Source organism: Pantherophis guttatus, chromosome 1, assembly GCF_059756535.1.
Source record: "Pantherophis guttatus breed Tessera chromosome 1, ASM5975653v1, whole genome shotgun sequence".
Taxonomy (NCBI): Eukaryota; Metazoa; Chordata; class Lepidosauria; order Squamata; family Colubridae; genus Pantherophis; species Pantherophis guttatus.
Genome location: NC_142063.1, coordinates 67,273,751 through 67,296,124, shown reverse-complemented (window position 1 = coordinate 67,296,124; position 22,374 = coordinate 67,273,751). Strand labels below are relative to the sequence as shown.

The 22,374-nt window shown below is 40.0% G+C and overlaps 1 protein-coding gene across 3 annotated transcripts in view; it reads left to right on the top strand.

The window, feature by feature from the left end:
- The window catches only part of CCDC9B (coiled-coil domain containing 9B), a 52,793-nt gene that overhangs the window by 15,261 nt on the left and 15,158 nt on the right, over window positions 1-22,374 (top strand). For 2 of the 3 annotated variants that reach the window (XM_034417869.3, XM_060687465.2), the window contains exons 5-7: window positions 3,675-3,824; window positions 12,808-12,882; window positions 21,264-21,448. In XM_034417869.3, the coding sequence (XP_034273760.2) occupies window positions 3,675-3,824; window positions 12,808-12,882; window positions 21,264-21,448 (410 nt within the window). The remainder of the gene's footprint in view (window positions 1-3,674; window positions 3,825-12,807; window positions 12,883-21,263; window positions 21,449-22,374) is intronic. The other variant, XM_087875653.1, reaches the window with a different exon arrangement.

The following is a 22,374-nucleotide window of genomic DNA, read 5'->3' as shown; positions in this document are numbered from 1 at the left end:
ACATGATTCCTAAACACATTGGTTATCCGCTAGCTAAATCAGTACTAAAGGCATACTGGAATACATACTTCTTTATCTACTTAATCCCCAGATCACCTCATTCATATCCACCTCCCAGTTCATGCCTCTATTTGGCCAACTCTTGGCAGCATATTGTATGGTAACCAGGACTGAGGGGAAAAGGTATGGATCTAGGCCAGTAGTGGGTTTCAATTTCGGCCACTACCAGTTTGCTCGTGGGTGTGCTTGTGCTCGTGCACGACGCTTCTGCACATGTGCAGAGATGTCCGAGTGGGTGGGCGGAGCCTCCCATCATCGCTACCGGTTCGCTTGATCCGGGGCAAACTGATAGCAACCCACCACTGTTCTGGGCACTGTGAATCACGTGAAATATAACTGCAAATCTCATCAAACTTAGAAAAAAGGCTTTCCATCCCTGCATGACCTTTGATTAATACATTATACTTTGTTTAAACAATAGTGGTTGAGGAGGACTACACCAAGAAGACTATATTCAAGTCCTCACTCAACTATGGAGCTTATTGGGTGACTTTTAACCCACCATTATTTCTCTGCTCAACATCCTTTACTTGGGATAAAATGAAGGGAGACTCCTTGTAAATTCCATTGTACCACAAGAATGGATAAAAAGGTTCTAGGACTTGTAGTAGAGAGTCAGACTAAACCAATTCCAGTCCTGCCTTAGCACAAAACCAGCTGGCTAACCTTGTGCCATTCAGTCTGTCTCTCTCAGTCCTAGGAAGCAGGTAATGTCAAACCACTCTCAAAATCTTGCCAATCATTGACATTAACTAAAAGCCACCAAATAAAAGCAGTTGTAGTATTTTTATATTGCTCATATCCAAGTATTAATCACATATAGCACAAAATCACTTTGTTTTATTATATTTAAAATGGTTTACCCAGGTCAGCAGAGACTCCGGGTGACCTTTATAAATCTAAATTATAGATAATTTAGCTTTCTGGAAGTACATTCTGCTGCTCATAGAAAGACCTGCTTCTAAGGAAATATGCACAGGATTATTGGAAATATATTACCCAGTGTCAGCCTCCAGGTAAATCAGACCTGGAAATCAATTTGACAGGAAGGGTAAGACTACTTTTACTGAGATTAGTTACAATAACAGAATCTTGCAAGTTTGATTGATTGTACCAGTGGTGGGTTTCAATTTTTTTTACTACGGTTCTGTGGGTGTGGCTTGGTGGGCATGGCATGGCTTGGTGGGCGTGGCTTGGTGGGCATGGCAGGGGAAGGATACTGTAAAATCTCCATTCCCACTCCACTCCCGGGGAAGGTCACTGCAAAATCCCCAATCAGCTGGGACTCGGGAGGCAGTGAATAGATGGGGGCGTGGCCAGTCAGAATTTTTACTACCAGTTCTCCGAACTACTCAAAATTTCTGCTACCAGTTCTCCAGAACTGGTCAGAACCTGCTGAAACCCACCTCTGGACTGTACCTCCTCTCCCTTGTTTTGCTCCAATGAATTAAGGAGGGTGCTTCCAAATGTTATCTCATTGTTCTAACCTCACCTAATCTAACCTAGTCTGGGTAATGTTTCTTGCATAAAGTATTTCTGTCAAGATCACATTCCTTACTTTCTACATCTAAGACCTCCAATGAGTTTGATATCTAAGCAGATTTAGCATCCTTCTGTATACTTTCATTTAGTTTTTCAGCATTTCTGCTAAGAAAGATTCACCCAAGCTTCTTATTTCAACAAGTTTTAAATCTGATTTCCCAACACAATTTAGAACATGACCCAACAAACTTTATAACAATGAAATTGAGTCATAATGTATACACCATTTATTCAAATGCTTTTAATGGAATCTATATAATTATTAAGGATACTATAATTATTATTGATAATAACCTATTGGTGGTGACCTTTATGTGAGAATATTCCACTTATTCAGTGGAGGAAGGTATACTGTAGAATGAGGTGGCTGGATGGAGTCATTGAAGTAGTAGGCATCAGCTTAAATGGACTCCAGAGAATAGTAGAGGACAGGAAGGCCTGGAGGAACGTTGTCCATGGGGTCGCGATGGGTTGGACACAACTTCTCAACTAACAACAACAACAAAATACTGTAAATTAGGATCTATTAGTAATTTTTTCATTAGAACAAATAGGATCCAATTTGGGTAGGTCACTAGGATCAGAGGTTTAGTCTTCTGAGTTTTCGGATTCATGCTGGAGCCCATCCTGAGGGAACTTATCTCTCACCTGAATGTAAACTTCTCTCATGCACATTCTGGTGAGACAGAAGTTCCCTCAGGATGGGCTCCAACACGAGTCCAAAAGCTCGGAAGATTAAAGCTCTTATCCTGGTGACCACTTAGATTGGATCCTGCAACATTATCCCTGGACAGTGGTGGGTTCCTCCCGGTTCAGCCCGGTTCTGCCGAGCCGGTAGCGGTGATGATATTACGTCACCGAACCGGTTCTGCCTCCCCTACCCGCCCCCACCCCCAATGCATTATTCTTACCGTTTATTTGGCCCCACCCCCAATCTATTGCTGCCTCCTGAGTCCCAGCTATTGGCTAGTGGGAAAAAAACTGTTTAAACTCTTGCTGCGGGGCTTCAAGGGGCCGCCCTACAGCTGAACAGTGTTAAAAGAAAACAAATGAGTAGACCGGTGCCTGCAAAAATAAATGGGTAGACTAGTGCCTGCAAAAATAAATGGGTAGACTGGTGCCTGCAAAAATAAATGGGTAGACCAATGCCTGCAAAAATACCAGTGCTTGCAAAAATAAATGGGTAGACCAATGCCTCCAAAAACAAATGAGTAGTCTGGTACAGCTCTGTAAGCAGTTAAAAGCCTGTTAGACCAGTACCTCTGCTAAATCCTAAAGAATTGTCATATGATCATCAAGTCACGTCCACAAAATAAGCCACACCCACAGAACCAGTAGTAAAAAAATTTAGAACCCACCCCTGTCCCTGGACATGTATATTTAACTTCATTTGTGAGATCAAAAAGGGTTTCTAGCTTCTTGACTTAACAGCAAAAATGAAAGATCTGCCCTAGGCTGATTAGAGAGAATAGATTTCTGTGGAGAATTAGTTGTGGCAAACTGTGATACAGAAATCAGATTCCTGGCTTTAGCATTCTATTTTATTTTACAGCCTCATATCCATTTTCCTAAGTTATTCTTTGGCACCCAGCAGAAGTTCATAAACCTCAGAATTTTAGTAAAACAAAGTAGATGACAAACTCCCAAATCTGCCTTTCCATCTGTGCAATATACAATTTTAGTCTATTAGAGAATATTGTAACAAATATTAAATCCAAGCTGCTCAATTTATTGTTGATAGGCAGCTGCCCAAAACAAAGTACCCTTAATAAAAGGTGGACCTCCCAAAGTGACAGTGTCCTAACACATAACACCACATATTTGTTATAGATTTATAGATAAACCTCTTGAGTTTATCAGGGATTTTTTCCCTCTCCTCGTTTATTGTGACTGAGCTTTCGATCAGAATCTCTCCAAGTGGAAAGAAAGGGTGATACTTCTACTTATGCTTGGCACCAAAGTCAAGCTCATTTTCTAAGCCACCACACTTTACATGGATTACAAGCGATGCGAATCGGAGCGCGGATTTGTCTGTCGGGAAGAATATGTAATTCTCATTCGTCCCTTTGTAGGGAAAGCGGGTTGTCCGAGAAAAATGGGGATCTGAGGATCCTGGGAATCCAGCAGAGGCCCCAGATATCAGCGAAGAAGAGAAGGATGAGCGGCTTGCTTTCTGTAGAGGAAGAATGCAGATTGCAATTACAATGGAAAACAAAGGAAGGGTGAGCACTTTCTAAATGCCTCCCAAGAGTTTCGGTTCTTGTCTAGAATTATTGTGCTAATTTTAATATATGTTGACAGGGGTGCCAGTTTCTGATGCAGAGAGACAGCAGCTGTTCTCTTAACAGCTTCTGGGAAGGGAAACCTTTGGAACAGATTCTGCATCTAAACTGCAATAATGCACTTCTCCCCTGTATGGTAGGACAAAATTGATGTCCAGCTTTATAGCAGCTGTACAAGGAGAAAAGGGAGAAAGTGCCAGGGACACTTGGTGATCATTTTTAATGATGGCAACTGGTTAAATTTACAGCAATTCTCTTTGGAGTAAGAAAAACAAGGGCGCTACTAAAAACACCAGGCCATAGAGACTCCTTGCTTTTTTTCCTGGGACATTTTTGTCACTGCGTTTTTGTATTTACCAGATGAGCTCTTATTTTTGAACTCTAAGACTTACCGTAGCTTGCCAAGTTCTTATCAGTAAGCTAACTGCGCATGTCTACATTCTTTCACTTTCTTCATCTTTCTTTGTTCTCCTGCCAAGAGGTCCAGCCAGGAGAGCTGGCCGGGGAAAACGTTGCCAAGATGTAACTAATTAGCTAGTGAGATGTTTTATTTTCTTTATAACAAATAAATGAGTTTTTCTTAGAAAATATATCTTCGGGTTTTTTTTCTTAAAGTATGCTTCAAGGGAAAAGCCTCGATCCACTTCTCTAAATCAAGGTGCAATTACCCAAAAGCAGAATGGGATTAATTAGCACCCTGACAATTTTAGCAGACCTAACTTTATTCCTCTTGTTGCTGTGCTACACAATTTTGTCCCTCATTGGTTGCAATGGCTCATGCTACTTAGCCTAAAAGATCCCAGGATAAAAAAGGACAATTCATACATCAGCCAGCCTTCATCTCTCAAGTCCTGTTGGATGAAGCTTTGTGTTCCTGGCCACTCCAGTTCTTTTCCACACCCAGTTTTCCTGAGATGGGAAATGGGCAAGATGACATGGGCTCAGCTCTTTGAAAAACTGGTCCTTCCCAATGACAATGATAATGAAAGAGATTCATTATAATCTACAGTGGCAGAAAACCAGGAGTTTGGTAGCATCTTTTATGACTAGCAAATTGTAATAAAAGGCATAAACTTTCATGAGTTGCATCTGATGAAGTCAGTTTTAATTTCAACTTTTGATAAAATACTTTAGGTGGAAAAAGTGCTACTAGATTCCTGCTTTTTTGACCAAAACAGAATGATAGGATTAAAATCCCCAGTACAGAAATGGCAAAAAAAAGACATTCAATATTTATACGCCATACAGTAATTGTGCTTTATATAATTTTAATTTTTCAATTTTATGTGAATTGAAACATTTAAATTATTTTTATAGCTTAGCATATTATATGAACTCAACTGACTGTGGATTGTTCAATAAATCACAGCTAAAACAGACCATGACTTAATATATGAAACCAATCAAGCCTACTGATTGTATTCTCTTGAAATAATAATTGCAGGATTTTTTTAGCTCCAAAATTTCAAGCTCTTACTGAGTTTGAGGATGGAAGACATCAAATTTGGTGCTGCAAAAATACATACAAAGGATAAAGCCCCTTAGGAACAAATAAAAAGCTGCTAAACATTTTAATTGCTGAATTTTATAGTTTTTAGGTGATCTTGGAAAATAACAGAATTGGAAGGCACCTTGGAAATCTTCAAGTCCAACTCCCTGCTTAAGCAGGAAACCCTATAACATTTTAGACAAATGGTTGCCCAGTCTTTTCTTAAAACCTCCAGTGTTGGAGCACACACAACTTCTGGAAGCAAGTAACTCCATTGATTAATTGTTCTAGCTGTCAGGAAATTTCTCCTTAAGTTCTAGGTTGGTTCTGTCCTTGACAAGTTTCCATTCATTGCTTCTTGTCCTGCCTTCAGGTGCTTTGGGGAATAAGTTGACCCCCCTTTTCTTTTAGACAGGTATTGGGAAAACTGCTATCATATCACCTATAGGCCTTCTTTTCATTAAACTAGACATACACAATTCCTGCAACCATTCTTCATGTTTCAGCCTCCAGTCCCTAATCATCCTTGTGCTCTTCTCTGCACTCTTTCTAAAATCCCAATGTCTTTTTTATATTGTGGTGACCAAAACTGGATGCAATATTCCAAGTGTGATCTTATCAAGGCACTATAAAGTGGTATTAATACTTCATGCGATCTTGATTTTATCCCTCTATTAATGCAGCCTAGGACTGTGTTGGCTTTTTTTGGCAGCTGCAGCACACTCCTGGCTCATATTTAAGTGATTGTCCACTAGGACTTAAGATCAGCCTCCAGTCTCCTAATCATCTTTGTTGCTGTTCTCTGCACTCTTTCTAGAATATCGTCATCTTTTCTTCTATTGTGGCGAGCAAACTGGATGCAATATTCCAAGTGTGATCTTATTTTTCATTGCCTGCAAGTGTCTACAATAAGCTGAGAACATGTTATCCTATACGAGGGAGGACCTGACTCAGAGCTGTTGTTTTTGCCATTACTTGTATGAGATGTATATGTTGTCATACTTAAAAGGCATATCACTACTGGATTGTGAGCAAGTAGACAGAATGAGATTCTTTATACACATATGCATCTATATAGAAATGCTTCTGAGCATTTGTGATAAGAGAGAATAATCTGGAACAGCAGATTTCATGTTTTTCATTACCTCCATCCTCAAGTTTGTAAGCGCTTGAAAACCTAAGAGCTAGAAAATACGATAATTATTTCAAAAGGAGGCAATCAGCAGGTTTGATTCCATTTTCTGAGGCTTATTATACCTAATCTCAGCAGGTAGCAGCACCTGCCTATTGAATGGGCTCAGAACCTAAACTGGGTTATATCAGGCCATGGTTTTGATCTGACTTCATTGGGAAATGGGACTGCTGGCTAGCCTGGGAAATGACAACAACAACAATAAAAACCCAGGACAAGGTACTGAACAATTATTTTGAAATTGCTCCCAAGAAAAGTATAGAAGTGAAACTTGCATTATGGAAGATTTTACTTTACTAAGTGGTTGCTGCTACCTTTTGGTCAGCTGGAGTTTTGCAGCCCAGAAATAGCTTGCATAACCAAGCAATAGGTAAACGTTCAAAAATTCTTCAAGCAGAGTTGTTCTAAATGACATTTTGTGGTTATTATCAGGAGACACAGTTCTAGTCTTATAATGATCGACTTGACTGTTACCAAATCAGTGCCGATTCTTATTTACTATATAGATAGATTTTCTCCACAATGTTTTGTCTCCAGCATTGTCCTTCAGATCAGAGTTATGGTAGTAATCATAATTCTAACAGTATCCCCAAATCATGGAGCTGCTTTTCAGAGGGTTTCCTGCTTTCCTTTCTGGAGTCATCACTGGAGCAACCAACCAACCAGATCTCTTCTTACAGGGATTCAGTTTTCCAACAGTGCATCCATTGCTGTTATAATGGAATCCATCCACTTTAATCTGGTGGACCGCTTCCTCTCTTTCCTTTTACTTTTTCTGGTATTGTAGATTTCTCTAGAGAGCTTCTGTAGCTCTTTACATAATGTATCCAGAATAGGATAGTTTGAGTGTGGTCCATAGTGTCTCAGGCAAGAATTCTGGGCTGATTTATTTGGTTATTCTTTTCATTCTTTTCTTGACCTTTGTGTTTGTTTCTTTTCATGATATTCCCATGGTATTCCCAAAAGCATCAATAACTTTTTTTATCCCACTTCTTCAAATTTTACCTTCACTTCCATAGAAAGTCAACTTTGCAGTAGTAACAGCAACAGTCAATTTAGTGTCTCAAACCGTAGTAGGTTACAGCATCAGGTTCTACCCTGGAAGGTCTCCCTCTGACAGTACACGTCTTAAGAATGCTGCTTTATAAAGAGTGCATTACTTTATGCCTCCTGGGCCAAGATTTCCAAACACATTTACGACCGCCTGAAACTGATGAAGTGTAAATGATGTGCTGCTGACAGGGAAGATTAACCCAAGAACAGCACAGTTTGTGTGTGTCCTTTATGCTTCGCAGGGTGCAACGCAATGGCAGCAGGGAAGTGCCCTGGCCTCACTTTTGTCTAAAAAGGGAGAAAAACTGTTCTATGCTGGATGGGGAGGCCTGCAGAGCTGTGCAACCCTAGATGGATCCAGACTATTTTTTTTCAGGCGAGAAGTCTGATGGACCTGCTGGGAATCAAATGGACACACTGAATCAAAGAGTGTAAATCATGCTGGGAGAGACAGCTAACAGAGCCGTCTCAGGGTTCTCCCTAACGACCAGCATTTTCCCAGCAACCATGCACCATTGTCCCTGAGCCCAGGGCTCCTGGAGGGAAGAACACAAACATTTGATCCTGGTATTTAAAAGGGATATAAACAGTACATTTGGCAGCAACTGCCTTTTTATGTAAGGCTATGTGTAACCTAGTGCTGCACAGACTCTGCCAGACGATTGCAATATGTTAGATAAACAAAACAAAGCTGGCAGAGAGAAAAGTGAAGAGGCACAGAAGGCCAGGAATCCTACTCTGTTTCTAATTGGGTTTGCTGTGTCTACGGTTTACACATTAAAAGACACTTCACAAAAACTGCTATTCTCGATACCATCTAGGCTAGAATGGGACGCAGCCAACTCTCCACGGCTGACTCGCCATGGGACAACTTGCCATGGCCAACTTGCCACAGGACAACTCACTGCAGGACAGTTCAATTTAATTATTTAAAATAATTTTTAAAATATTTTAATTTTTGTCATTCACATTTTATTTTGTCCCTCCTTTGTATCCTTTCTTTAAAGATTCTATCGGACTATTTCTTCAATATTAGTGTAACTCTTGTCCCATGGCAAGTTGGCCATGGCAAGTTGGCTGTGGTGAGTTGGTTGTTTGAATTGTTGGAACAACGTGGAACTTTTCTGATGGAATACTCTATAAGACACAGTTAGCCAGAGGCAATAGCAATATGACCTGCAAGGGGAACATTGTCTTCAGAACCTGACTCTCAGACTTTTGAGATTTTGTGCCTGCATGATGCAGTGTGATTTTGCTTAAAGTAAACAGCTGTTAACTACAGCTGTTGATTAATTAGTGCCAATTTATTTACTGAATATTTTTACTGCAGTTTTCCTTAAGTGCTGAAAACATTTTATTTATCAAAATCAGAACAGTCCGACTTGTAAGATTCTGTTATAATAACCATGCTCAATAAAATCTGCTTTAGTCATCCTATGAAGTTGATTTCATGGTCTAATCTGTCCAATGAGATTGACATCCTCCTTTTACAACTGCTATCACTTATTCAGGAAGGAAAGAAACCACTGCAAAACAGTGTCCTTAATTTCTAATTTTCATAGACATTCTAAAGGACACCATATTTGGTGATATGAAAGCTAAAAAAGGACCAGGAGAGGTACATTGTCCCATCAGGTTCCTGACAGAGATCATCCATAGGGTGACCATTGCAATTCTAGTTGAATATCCAGGTCTGACTGAAAGGGGTTTAAATAATTTGTTTTCTCTTCATCAGGATTCTGTAGTTATACTTCTACAATTAATTAATTAATTAAATTCTGGGCCATCTTGCCAGAGGGCAATTCTTTCCTCTTTTTTCCAAAAAGCCTTTTCTAAATGGGGAAGGTTAAAGACTGGGCAACAGTTGCCTAATTAATTGGATACAGGAAGAAGTTCTCATTTAGAAGAGATATTCAACCATCTTCTGCAAGGTTTCTCCTATCCTGAGATGGTGTAGACCATCTCACAGATTGAGACATTCATCCCCAATTCTTGTGTTTTCCAACGGAGCCAGGTGAGACATGGATTTAGCCTACATGAGATAGACATCATTGCATTATCTTCTTCCTTGGAACCAACAAGTCAAAATGAAATCCAGATAACATTGAGGAATGTTAACCACTCATCTCCCGTAACACCATTTATACAGAATCCAAGCCATCTCATTCATATCTTCTCACTCACCCATTCATTTTGTTCCATTTTCAGCAAAAGACCATGAGATGTTTCCAACCTTTATAAAAGTATTTGTTGCTTTCCGCCTGATTAAACAGTTCAGTTTCACCATTTCAAAAGTTCTGCCATCTTTATAATCCCAGACTTGGTAGCTTAACAAGATTGGTTTCTTTATGGTCAAAAGTTTCAGCTGACGATTCCATACTTGTTATTAAAAGAACATGACATTTCTACTGAATTCACAACCCATTCTTCTAATCCAAAATCATGGTACTCTAAGGGAACCCCAGAATCTAGCAAACTCTGATTTTAGCACAATCATCTAGCATCTGATGCTGTTACTGTGGAGAAAAAAAACAGAAGAACTAGGTTAAAAACTAAAAACATCCTGGATGGAAACAAGCAGGGGTGAAATGCTTCCAGTTCAGACAGGATCGCCCGATCTGGTAGTGATGGCGGCAGGTGGTTCAGAGAACTGGTAGCAAAAATCCCTGTAGAAAAAATGGTTTTAAAAGTAAAAAAAAAAAAGTAAAAAAAAGAGTAAAAAAAAAAGTAAAAAATTGGCCACACCCACTCAGTCACATTAACCCCCCACCACCACCAAGCCACCCCCACAGAACTGGTAGTAACAAATTTTACATTTCGTCACTGAAACAAGGAGCACTTTCTCTAAACCAGAACTAATAATAATCTGAACAAGGGACTCAATTGGCATATTGGTTGCTGGAATCAGCGAAAAATATCAGCATATGCAAATCAGTGTCATCTTCTGTCTTTCTTCTTTCAAAGTTCAAAGTTGCCCTTCTAACATTATGGATATTGTAATGTAGAAAATGTAAGAAAATTGTACAATGAAAATCAAGCATTATGTAAACCCATACTTTATGAAAGAGAGAGGTTGGATGTAAACCTGAAATGGAATTTCCATTGTGCAATTGCTCTGTGTATCTATCTATGTAAGAACTTTGATATTCAGAAAAAAGGGTCCCAGGCAATTAGCAGGAATAAAACTCATTTGTTCCAGCTTGCTCATCTTCTCAGTATCCTGTCTTTTTTTTTAAAAAAAACCACCCTCCAGGGAATTGAGGGGTTTTTTTTTTGTTTTTTTTTTTGTATTTTAGTTTTCAAATATAAAGCTGGAGGACAGATTGATTTCGCACACATACAGCTTTCAACCAGGGTGTAAAAATTATAAGAAAGATGTAAAATTAGAAAGACTTTTATATAGGGGGCTTTGAACCAGCTTACTATATTGATTTATTAATTTGAGGGTAGGAAGGGTGCTGATTCTTTTTGTCTCTTGCATGGCACAAAATGTACTCTATGCTCAGCAGCTCAGCCAGTCAGGAACAGAAATTACAATCACACTGCAGCTCCATATTGTGCTGCATGTGAAATTACATGTCTTCACCAGCAGCTAACTATGCAGAAACTAGATTTTACCTTGGCAAATACATACTCCCACCCTTGCCAGAGAAATATGAGGATGGTGCAGCGGTGCAGCGAGATGTAAGGACATCCTGAGTCCACAAACCCCTTTTCCTGGCTGTTATTGTCCCACCCTGCATGTTCAACCTGTTTTCCTGGCTCAGCATCTGTAAATAAAATTGCTGCTGTCCTTTCTTCACTGCTGTTATTGCCTGCTAGCCAGTCAGTTAACACACAGAAAAAACCTTCCTTCCCTGCCATTCAGAACTCTGAAGGTGCAGCTGCAGAGGTGGGCTGCTGGAGGTTCGCAGGGGTTCGGGAGAACCTCTAGCTAAGATTATGTGCAGTTTGGAGAACCCCCAAATCCCACTCCTGGCTGGCCCCACCCAACCCGCCCCTCTCCTCCCAGGTGTCCCCACACGGCCCGTTTTGGATGCAGGTAAGTGCAGGGCACGTACAGAGGCTCGGGGAGGGTGAAAAATGGGCCTACCAGATGATTGGGCCTGTTTCTGGCCTCCAGAGGGCCTCCGGAGTCTGGGGAGGCCATTTTCGTCCTCCCGGAGGTTTGAGGAAAGCCTCTGGAGCCTGGGGAGGGCAAAAACGCCCCCCCCACCGTGATGTAGGTGGCTGACTTGGCCACACCCACCATGGCCATGCCCACCCAGCAACTGGGCAGAGAACTCCTTGCTAAAAAAATTTAAGCCCACCCTTGTTCATCTGTGTATCACTTTAAAATCGGTGTTTTTCTCTAGCCTAGCAATAAGATGAACTAATTAATCATTGTGTTGGAAGGATATAGCCAATGAAGGCATTTTAACTTTCTTATTGGCTGCACAGCCTCCAAGTAGCAGTTGATTTGTTCAACTGTTTTATCAAAGAGATAAAATATTTATCTAATATTTATATTTATATAGCTGCCAGCCTCAGCACATGAATCAGGACAATGGCCATCATCAATAGCAATAATAGTTAACAAGGAATAAACAACAATATTATCGCAGACTCCGAAATGGCATACGTATGTCTACAGTTTCAATTGACAAAGATAGCACAGTGCTATGATACTGTGGCCATCATTGACTATTTGGGATATATTGGGAATCTTCCAAATCCTAGAATTCCTCATTTGGCCCTGTGGTCCATACCTGGACACACCATTTGGCTTTGTGAAGAATGTAGAGAGTTACTATGTCCAGGATTTTAAAAGTGTCTTTCAATTAGTGAATCAAATCAAATGGAAATGCCTTACTGCCATGCGGAAGCTGGTTCTCTCTATGCATTTTTGAATGAACATGCTGATACAGATAAAGGCCAAGCTTTTAGTTACAGCCCTGCTCTTCCTTTCTGCCAGCAGACTTGAACAGAAGGGATTTGCAGGAACCTTGCTCGTTTTCTTCTTATATGATTTTCTTCTCCGTTGGATAAGTTCATGAAACAATCTGCATAGTCCCTTTTGTTCTATCCATTCCTAATTTTAAAAAAAAATGCTTGTTTTTTCTTGTAAGCTCTGTGGGCTTTTCCCACGTCTACGGAAGCCTCTTTGTTTCTGAAAAAATAAATGAGACCTTCCTTCTTTATTTCTTTAGACAGATGAAAGGAAAACCACAGAGAGGAAGTGGTCTGGGGAAGACAACCATCCGAAGACTGCACACCTCAGAAAGGTGAGGGATGAGCCCCACATTCAATTTTGTTTACTCTCATACACATATGCATTATAAACAGGATCTTATTTTGGGTTTTTTTGCTTCCCAGCTACATAACCATGAATTTAACCAAAATGTGTCTGTTTTGATGTACTGGTGGAAGGTGAATTGAAGGTGACAATATTTCTTTTCTACACCTGAACACCTGAAAGTGAAAGTGTTCACTTGTTTTTCAGTTTGCCCATTTTATTTTACTTCTGTTGTTGTGCCACTGCATTTTTCACGTTATAAATCATGTGTAACTGTGGCCAGTAACAGATCAGACAGTGAATAGATAAACCAGTATTTCTCAAGCTGACTTCAATTTCCAGAATTCCCTAGTCAACATATTGCCTACTGGCTGGGGAATTCTGGAAGCTGAGTTCTAAGCATCTTAAAGTTACCAAGAAACACTGAGATAGTCCATCCATTAGTTTACATCCAGTTAGATTTGGTTATGAGATATTGTTTTTGATGGGCAAATGCCAATTTACAGAATTCTAGAAAAATCATCATCATCATCATCATCATTATCTTTGCTCAAGCATGGGATATTGTATCATTTTATCCCGACAAAACTACACTGTGAGACAGATTGGGCTGAGAATGACTGTCCCAAAGTTACGTGATAAACTGTTATTATTGAAGGTAGACTTGAATCTGAATCTCCCCTGTCCTATTCCATTAAATTTCTTTACCCTGACAGCTTAATTGACAGGTAGTCAAGTAATGAGCTAGACAGTACTACACAGCTAGTCAAACCTAATCGATGTCAATAAGGTGAATACATTTGTCAATCTAAAGTGCTCATGCTATGTGTTTTAGCATTACCATTTTACATGTTTAAAAAAACACCTCTTTTGAAACTCATTAGTCTAGTGATTAAGGCATTGGGCTAGAAACTGGGAGAGTTTGAATTCAGGCTCTGCTGAGTGACCTTGGGCCAGTCACTTTCTCTCAGCCCTAAGAAGGAGGCAATGGCAAACTACTTCTGAAAAATCTTGCCAAAACCCCCCGGACTTAATCAGCCAGTTTCCAAGAATTGGAACAAATGAATGGGAGGGGGGGAGGCATTTATATACTGTACATATACATACACATCCAACAAATGAAATAACCCAATAAATGATGTGTTCATTTTAGTCATATAAATATATACATGCTTGGATTAACAAAATGAATTTCTATTTTACCGTATATAAAATGCTCATCTGAACCACCTTTGTGTGTTCTATTTTCTACAAAAAAGGCACAAATAAAGCCTGTGTCACTAGTAGTTACTCATAATAATTATGCTAGTGATAAATGGATGAGAAGAAAAAGCTACAGTCTAAGTGATTGTGACAGTATTCAGCCTAGACTGAGATGCTTTCTGAGCATATTACAGATCTGCTCGTGGTCTCTTTCACCACATCAGTCCTCAGCCCTGAGTAGCTGTTAGCTCAGGCTGTCACAATGCCATTCAGTACAAGTCCACCAGAGGGTGCAAAATGTACGGTATGGCCATTGATAAGGTATCCTTAGCTGAGTGTCACAGTTCAACTCTCATGCTTGCCAAATCAGCTCTTTAACTTAACCACGCTGTAGCTAAGATGTGCCAGGAAGGGAAGGATCCACTTCATTTGATCCATTTGCCTGAGATTTGAAATGTTTGATTCACCTTGAAGGACGATAAAAGTCTCATCTGTGAGATTTTGTACAGGCTGAGACTCTCTGTACAATCTGTACAATTTATTTATTTTATTTATTTGATCAAATTTGTATACAATCAGCAGAACAGCTTTCCTATGCCATCAAACCATGCAAACTAGGGGTGTCAAACTAGATTTCACTGAGGGCCACATCAGGGTTGTGTTTGACTTTGAGGGCTGGGGTGAGCGTGACCAGGGTGGGCGTGGCCAGCTTCACGTCACTCGTGTCGGCGCCTGTGGTGGCCCGAGTGCTCTGCCAGCGAAAATGAGCTCTCGAGCTCCATTTTCATTGCCAGAGGCACTGTGAGCTGGTCCTTCACTGTTTCCAGAGTGGCCCCGCAGGCCAGATCTAAGCACCCCATGGGCCTTGAGTTCACACCCCGATGCAAACCATTCCTTCTCACAGCTATGATAAATTGCTTTCTTGGATCTGACATGCTGGGGTCGACTCAACAAAGAAAAAACTAAGCTGGATTCAGCATGCAAGGACTACGGCCTATGAACGCAGAGGGAGAGCCTGACTCCTTTGAGCCAAGCAATGCTCTTAATTAACTGAGCAGAAATTGAATCAGCCTCCCTTTCGTAGAGATGGTGACTCATTAAGACAGCACAGATGAGCTCCTTTGCCTGTCCCAGCAGAAGACAAAGGAGTACAATGAAGCCGGCTAATTTCACTCCCTTATGGCCTAGCAGGCACAGCTGTGGCCAAGCTGAGCTTGAAAGGTAAACAACTCCTTTCCTGACAGTGATACTCTCCTGTTCCCATCATTGTCAGAGACCTCTTTCCAGTAAAGTTGGAGTGCTCCTTCTCTCTCATCCAGCCATGTGTGTTCAGCTGAAAATGCGTATACAAAAATATTTGTTTCCTATTCTAAACACCTTGAAAGTTAATGCTATGTTCTGTAAATAAATATTGTCTCACCCAATAACAATTTATTTTTCCTATCCCTTTTATACTTGGCCTTGGTAATATGCTTGCACACAGAGATGCCTCCACTTCAGTCCCTGGGGCACAGTTCTTCATTTTTCAATAGGGGGAAAAATATTACTGCAAGAGAAGGTTACAGCAATGCAGTTCAAATACAAATGCAAAGAAGGTGGAAGCCATCAGAAATGGTTGCTATTGTCACAATTTAAAGGCAACATCTCCCAATCCTTGGCTTATTCTGGGAAGGGAGCACTTTATTCTATTATCCCCAGCTCTTAGAGCAGGGGTGTCAAATTAGCGTTGTCACAGCAATATCACGTAACATATCGGGACTTTCCCCCCTTTCACTAAACCGGGCTTGGGCATGGCCAGCTCGTGACGCATCTGGCCCACAGACCATGAGTTTGACAGTCCTGACTAAGAGTGAAGTGGGAGGGTTAAGTCAGTGGTGGGTTGCCCCTGGTTCAGACTGGTTCACAAGAACCAGTAGTAAAACCGACGGGAAGCTCCGCCCACTGACCCGGACGTTATTATAAGTGAACTGTGCACCCTTAGAAGCTACTGCGCATGCACAGAAGAGCACGTGTAGACACAATGTGAACCGATAGTAAAGGTAAGTAGAACCCACCCCTGGACTGAGTGTCTTTTGTATTATTTTATTAGATATTTTTATCTTGCCTTTTTAAATATGTAACTCAAGGTGACAAACGTATCTAATGTTTGCCTGCCTCCTCTCAAAGGTGCTTTTTCAAAAGGCAACTGGATTTTGTTTTTTTCCTTGAGGAAGACATTTCGCTTCTCATCCAAGCAGCTTCTTCCGTTCTGAACTTTCAGAGATAAACATTAAGTCAGAATGGAAGGAGCTTTTTGAGTCTTCCTCAAGGAAAAAAAACAAAGCAAAACTAAGTCCAGTTGCCTTTTGAAAAAGCACATTTGAGATAACCATGAGCTGGCTGACTGAGAATCTCCAGACACTCCTGTTTTCCCCTCCTTTTGTTGGGAATCCAAAAGGGAATAACTTGTGCCAAGAAATATTACCAAAGCATAAGTATAGTTCAACTATGGATTTCCCATGAAAATACCATAGTGATGGCTAGCAACGTGGTCAGTTTTTTTCTTGAAGAATGGCCATGGGTGCCTACAAAATGAACTATTTTAATCTAGCTTGATCAAGTTACTGTCTGGGTTTGTAACCATTAACTCAGAGATGGCCCTTGGGCTGCTTCATGGTTTATTTTCAGACTTGGAATGTCCGAACTGACTCTTCCCAGGTGGGTTTTTATACAGAAAATATTCCTCTGGAACAAAAGTTTCATCCTATGCTATAAATACACCTCTTATTTCTTATGCTGCTTGCTTACACCCTAAACTCCCAGTTCTGGTAGGTAGTGTCAGCCTCCTCTGGAACTGCCTGTGCTTCGCCGGACAAACACCACACACGCACACTCAAAAGGTGAGGCTATCCGGTTTAATCGTAGCTTACACGGTGGTCATACAGTAAGCGCTGAAGTTCTTCGATGAGAATTAAAGTCGGAGATGGTTGGTTCCGCCGTTTATCTGGTTTTATAGAACGCTATTCAAGCGCCCCACCTTCGCTCTATTACAGATTTAAAGTAACCGCACTACCTATCCCATTCTGGTTCGGTGTGGGTCGCCATCTACTTCCGGATTTTCACTGTCTTCTTTCCGTCAAGATATCTATCGGCCCCCCTATTCCCCTATACCGTCCACCACCTAATATCACTGTGCCATCCTAATCGCTACAACACCCCCCCTTCACCGTGTCTTTGTTCTTCTGGTCCATCTTGCTCTGGATCTATACAGTTGCTCATGTTCAGACGGTTCATATTCCCCAGGATCTTGTGTCGAGGAGTTGTCTGACACTCAACAAGTAGGGCATTGTAGATTATGAGAAACAATTAGGAAGCAGACAGAAATCAAGATGCCAGAGGGATCTTATTATAAACTTATCTTGGGGCTTGTAAAGCCAGCAGGGTTTTTCCAATAGTTCAAAAGGAGTTCTTAAACTTCTTCCTTCCCCACCTTCATCTGACTCAGTTTGTCAGGCACTGCTCTGTCTTTTGGTAGTGAAGTGAAGCCTTCTTGTTCCTTTCCCCTTGGCCCACCCACACAGGTGAGTCTCCTTGGAAACAGGTTTCCTGGTCTTTAATTTTCTTCCCATCTATTTTGATCTGCAATAAAATAGAAGGAGATTAATTCTTGTTTGGAGGAAAAGTGGGGGTGGCAACCTTTGAAGGGGAAAGAGATGGGATATTGAATTACCCACAGGAAAATAATGTTGTAGGACAAGCTGTATATTTGGCTCTCTACTGGATATTCTTGACTTGATAGAGCAGAAAATTGCTGGTTGGCCCCAACCTCAAATGGATTACAGGAAACTCTTGCTGTGTTGATGGTTTTTCCTTCAGATACATTTTTTTTTTGTTTTGAGTTGCCTTTTTCACCCTTTGTGAAATGTTTAAAGTCTTTAAACATTTCAGCAAGACTAGCATTCGGCTGCTACAACAATAAATCACAAGGCTATTGGAGGCTGGCAAATAATTATCTCCTCAAGGAACATTGCTTTGGCTTGTGTACTTGTGTATTTGATGGTGTTTAGTACACAGTGTCATCTGAGATCCCTACAGTGGAAGAAGTTGGCTATGTACATTTAAGTGCAATAAAATAGTTAAAGGTGTGTGAAGTTCCTGGTTCAAATCCCACTTGCAGCCAGAATCACTGAAACTATCCGGCTGAAAGTATTTTTTCTGAAAAGTTTGGGAAATCCACTTTAATTACACCTGTCCTTGGATGTGTCATGTGCAAGATCTGAAACATTTCCAAAGTAGGCCCAGCCATGTAGACTTTAAATTTACCATTTTGATATCATAAGAAGTGTTCCTAGTTTTGTACATGTCCATTTTGGAAGTGCAAGTTAACTCCCACTTATATAAGTATGAATGGTTTGAATAGTTCATGACAGATAACTCAGGCAATGAAAACCTTTTCTCATTACTTTAGGATAGGGTTTCCCAATGTGAAAATTTTCAAATATGGTGGACTACAATTCCCATCTTTACCAGCTCTTACGAGACATGGGGATTGTAATGCAATATAATTTAATGTCACCAGGATAGGAAAGATATGCTAGGCTCCTAATTTTGAAAAATCATGACATATATTTCTCTACAACAGAGCCTCCCTATGCTGAATTCTCAGTGAGTTAAATAACTATTACTACTCAGTGATCCAATTTGAGAATTAAAAAGCTTTTATTTAATTCATCTAAACAGTGAATTTAATTGGGACCAGAAACTATAAAAGAGAAACTCTGTATGTGTGTGTCTTAAAATTAATTTTTAAAATGCTTGCTTTTTAACTACTCTGTTCTTGAAGAAAAACTAGAGAATCATACAGAAAGAGGTTTCTATAGACCATCTATATTTATGGCCTTTTTGGTTTTTACCATCCTCTCACAATTATCTGGGATATAGAATCATAGATTTTCAAAGTACTACAGAGGTCATCTAATCCAACCTTCTGCTAAGTTTGTTAATAAATTGACTACATACCTAACAAAACCCAATTGATGTATGAATATTACGGTATATGTCAATCTGAAATGATCATGCTATGTATTTTAGCACTACCATTTTGTATGTTTAAAAGATATCTCTTTTGAAACTCATTTTTTATGTAGTGGTTAGAAACCAGGAGACTGTGGTGCTAGCCTTGCCTTTGGCATTAAAGCTGGCTGGGTGACTTTGGGCACTCTCTTTTAATCCAACTTTCCTCAAAGGGAAGAAGAAGGAAGGCATATGAGATACACTCACCGCCTTGAATTATTTGTAAACATAATAAAGGTGAGATAAAAGTAAGTAAGTAAGTAAGTAAGTAAGTAAGTAAGTAAGTGCTGGATCTACTAGAGCATTTCCTGACAGATGAGTATCCAGCCTCAATTTGTGAAGGACAACTCAACAAATTATGTGGCGATCTGTTTCATTGGCTGAGAGCTTTTGTAGTTAGGCAGTTTCTCCTGATGACCATCTTATCATCTACGTCCTTGAAATTTGAACTCATTGGCTCTAATATGGATTCTCAGAGGTAGTAGAGAATAAATTCACTCTCTATTCTAGTGAAAACCTTTCAAATATTTTAAGACTGCTATATTCTGAGTTAAGGGATTACAGAGTCAAAGAAAGGGAATTATTATATCTCCTTTAGTTGTCCTTTAGTTGTAGCCTAAACACACCTGGATCCTTTAACAATTCTTCATTGAGCTTCATTTCCAGATAGTATCTTGGAAGTCCTCCTCTGAATTGTGGAGATTTTGAATTTTGAACTATGGAAATAGGTGACACATTATAATATATTAGGAAGTTTTGATACTCAGAGTCTATAAATACTGGGTTGCATGAAGCCTATGGGTAGATGGATGGATAGATAGACAGGTAGGATAAAATTGCATTATTTCATATATCAAAATTTTCTACCTGTTTGTGTATTTTATAACAGCGGCAGTTCCTGAATTATATTGCCTTGGCATGTCTATGATGTATGTTTCATACTGCAATGATCTTTTATAAAACCATTACTATTTATTTGCTGAGCACTCAATGTTCCACATTTTAAGAACTGTGTCATATTTTGAAATGGCCATGTCCTATAAAATTGAAGATAAAGGAGGAAAAGATCAGCAGAAGACAAATGAAGTGCCAGATCAGCAAACTGACTTATTTGATTAGAGAAAGGACAATGTTTACTTTTATTGGTTACTGGAAAACCCTGACAGACTTTTTTGCATAAAAATGAACAAAATGAACTTTGAGTTGTGGTTCTGATGATTAAAGGGGTTAAATTTTAGAAAGAAGAGAGTCATGATGTAACTTTAGAGAAAGAGGTTCAAATATAATTGTAATTATAACTGCTGTGAAGACTATAAGAATCTGCTTCTTTGTATCTTTCTCTTTTTGTCTACTACTACTTTTTTCCTTATTGCACTTTTAGATTTTTCTTTCTTTTATTTTTTCTTTCCTTTTCTCTGTTCTGTTTTAGTTTCTATTAGTACTTATTATTGCTGTAAAAACTTTTAATATAAACTGGAGTGCATTAAAATCCACACAAGGTTGGTAAGGTGGAGAAACACTGGAATAGAGAAAGCCTGACTGGGGAACACCATTCTAAATTGATATGAAATGGATCCAAATCTAGCATTGCCTATTTGTTGGCAAGCATGCCTTTTCTTTTCTTTTCTTTTCTTTTCTTTTCTTTTCTTTTCTTTTCTTTTCTTTTCTTTCACTTTGTATAGCTAGATTGCTATATAAATGAGTGAGTGAGTGGGTGGGTAAGTGAGGAAGGAAGGAAGGAAGGAAGGAAGGAAGGAAGGAAGGAAGGAAGGAATTACATTTCAGTCAGGGAAACTTAGTCTATGTATCATGGTGGTTAAAGGGTTGGAGTTACAGCGAGGAAGCTCCGGTTCAAGTCCTTATTCAACTATGGAGTTCATTGTGAAATGATTTCTATTTTCTCTTACCTCAGCCTATCCACAGGGCTTCTGTGATGATAAAATTAGGAAAAAATTTCCACATGCCACCTGGATGTTTCAATAGAAAGGTGTATAAATGCAATAATAAAATCAAGTAAAAGCTAAAAATGATTCTAATAAACCACTCTTAACGCGTTGTATTTGGCATACCCAGGGAATGCTTTCATATTAATTGGTCATTCTTTTTTTCTATTAGGAAAGAGAGAATTCTCCGCAGGAGAGCCCAGTAGAGAAAAACTGCACCCTGGCTGGGAGAGAACGGTCAGAGTACATGCAATGGAAGAAAGAACGGGATCAGATTGATCTTGAGCGGCTCACCCGCCACAAGAATGCAAGGGGCGAATGGCGACGGGCTTGGGATGTAGAGAAAACCAAGGGCATGTAGGTTATCTTTATGTTATCTCCCTTTATGGCATAGGACCTGGAGATCTGAGGGACCACCTATCTCCAACTGTTTCTGCCCGTCTAGGATATTCTGGCAGAGTGGGTGTGCTCCACCTCTCCGCTATTAAGTGTTGTCATTTTATAGGACCAAGAAAGCATACCTTCTCTGTCATGGCACCAGTCCTCTGGAACAGTATATCCAGAGAGAGGGACTGTGCCCCCTTTCTTGGGTTCCAAAAAGCTCTGTTTGGTTGGATGTATTATGATTTGATTGTTTTAGTACAAGCTGCCTATTTTTATTGTTTTGTATTTTTAAGTCACCCAGAATCTATGGGGGTGGGTAGCTATAATAAATTTAAAATAATAATAAAGCAGGTAACAATAAGACCTGGCAATGGCTAAGAGTAAGAAAGTTGAAGAAAGAGACAGAGAAGCTGAGTTTGGCTACATAAAACTAAGCTTTAAGAACATTCTGCATATAGTACAAAACCAGAATTGAGAAGACAGCAACAGATAGCAATTGCAACTGAAGAGCCTAGTCAGCTGCTGCAAGAAGTTCACACAGACTGACTACAAACAAATAGCAACTATGGTGCATTGGAATATCTCAAAAAATACCATTTGCCTCAGTGGTGGGTTTCAAATTTTTTTACTACCGGTTCTGTGGGTGTGGCTTGGTGGGTGTGGCATGGCTTGGTGGGCATGGCTTGGTGGGCGTGGCAGGGGAAGGATACTGTAAAATCTCCATTGTTTCCCCAATCCAGGGGGAGGTTACTGCAAAAACCCCATTTCCTCCCGATCAGCTGGGACTTGGGAGGCAGAGAATAGACGGGGGCGGGGCCAGTCAGAATTTTTACTACCGGTTCTCTGAACTACTCAAAATTTCCACTACCGGTTCTCCAGAACTGGTCAGAACCTGCTGA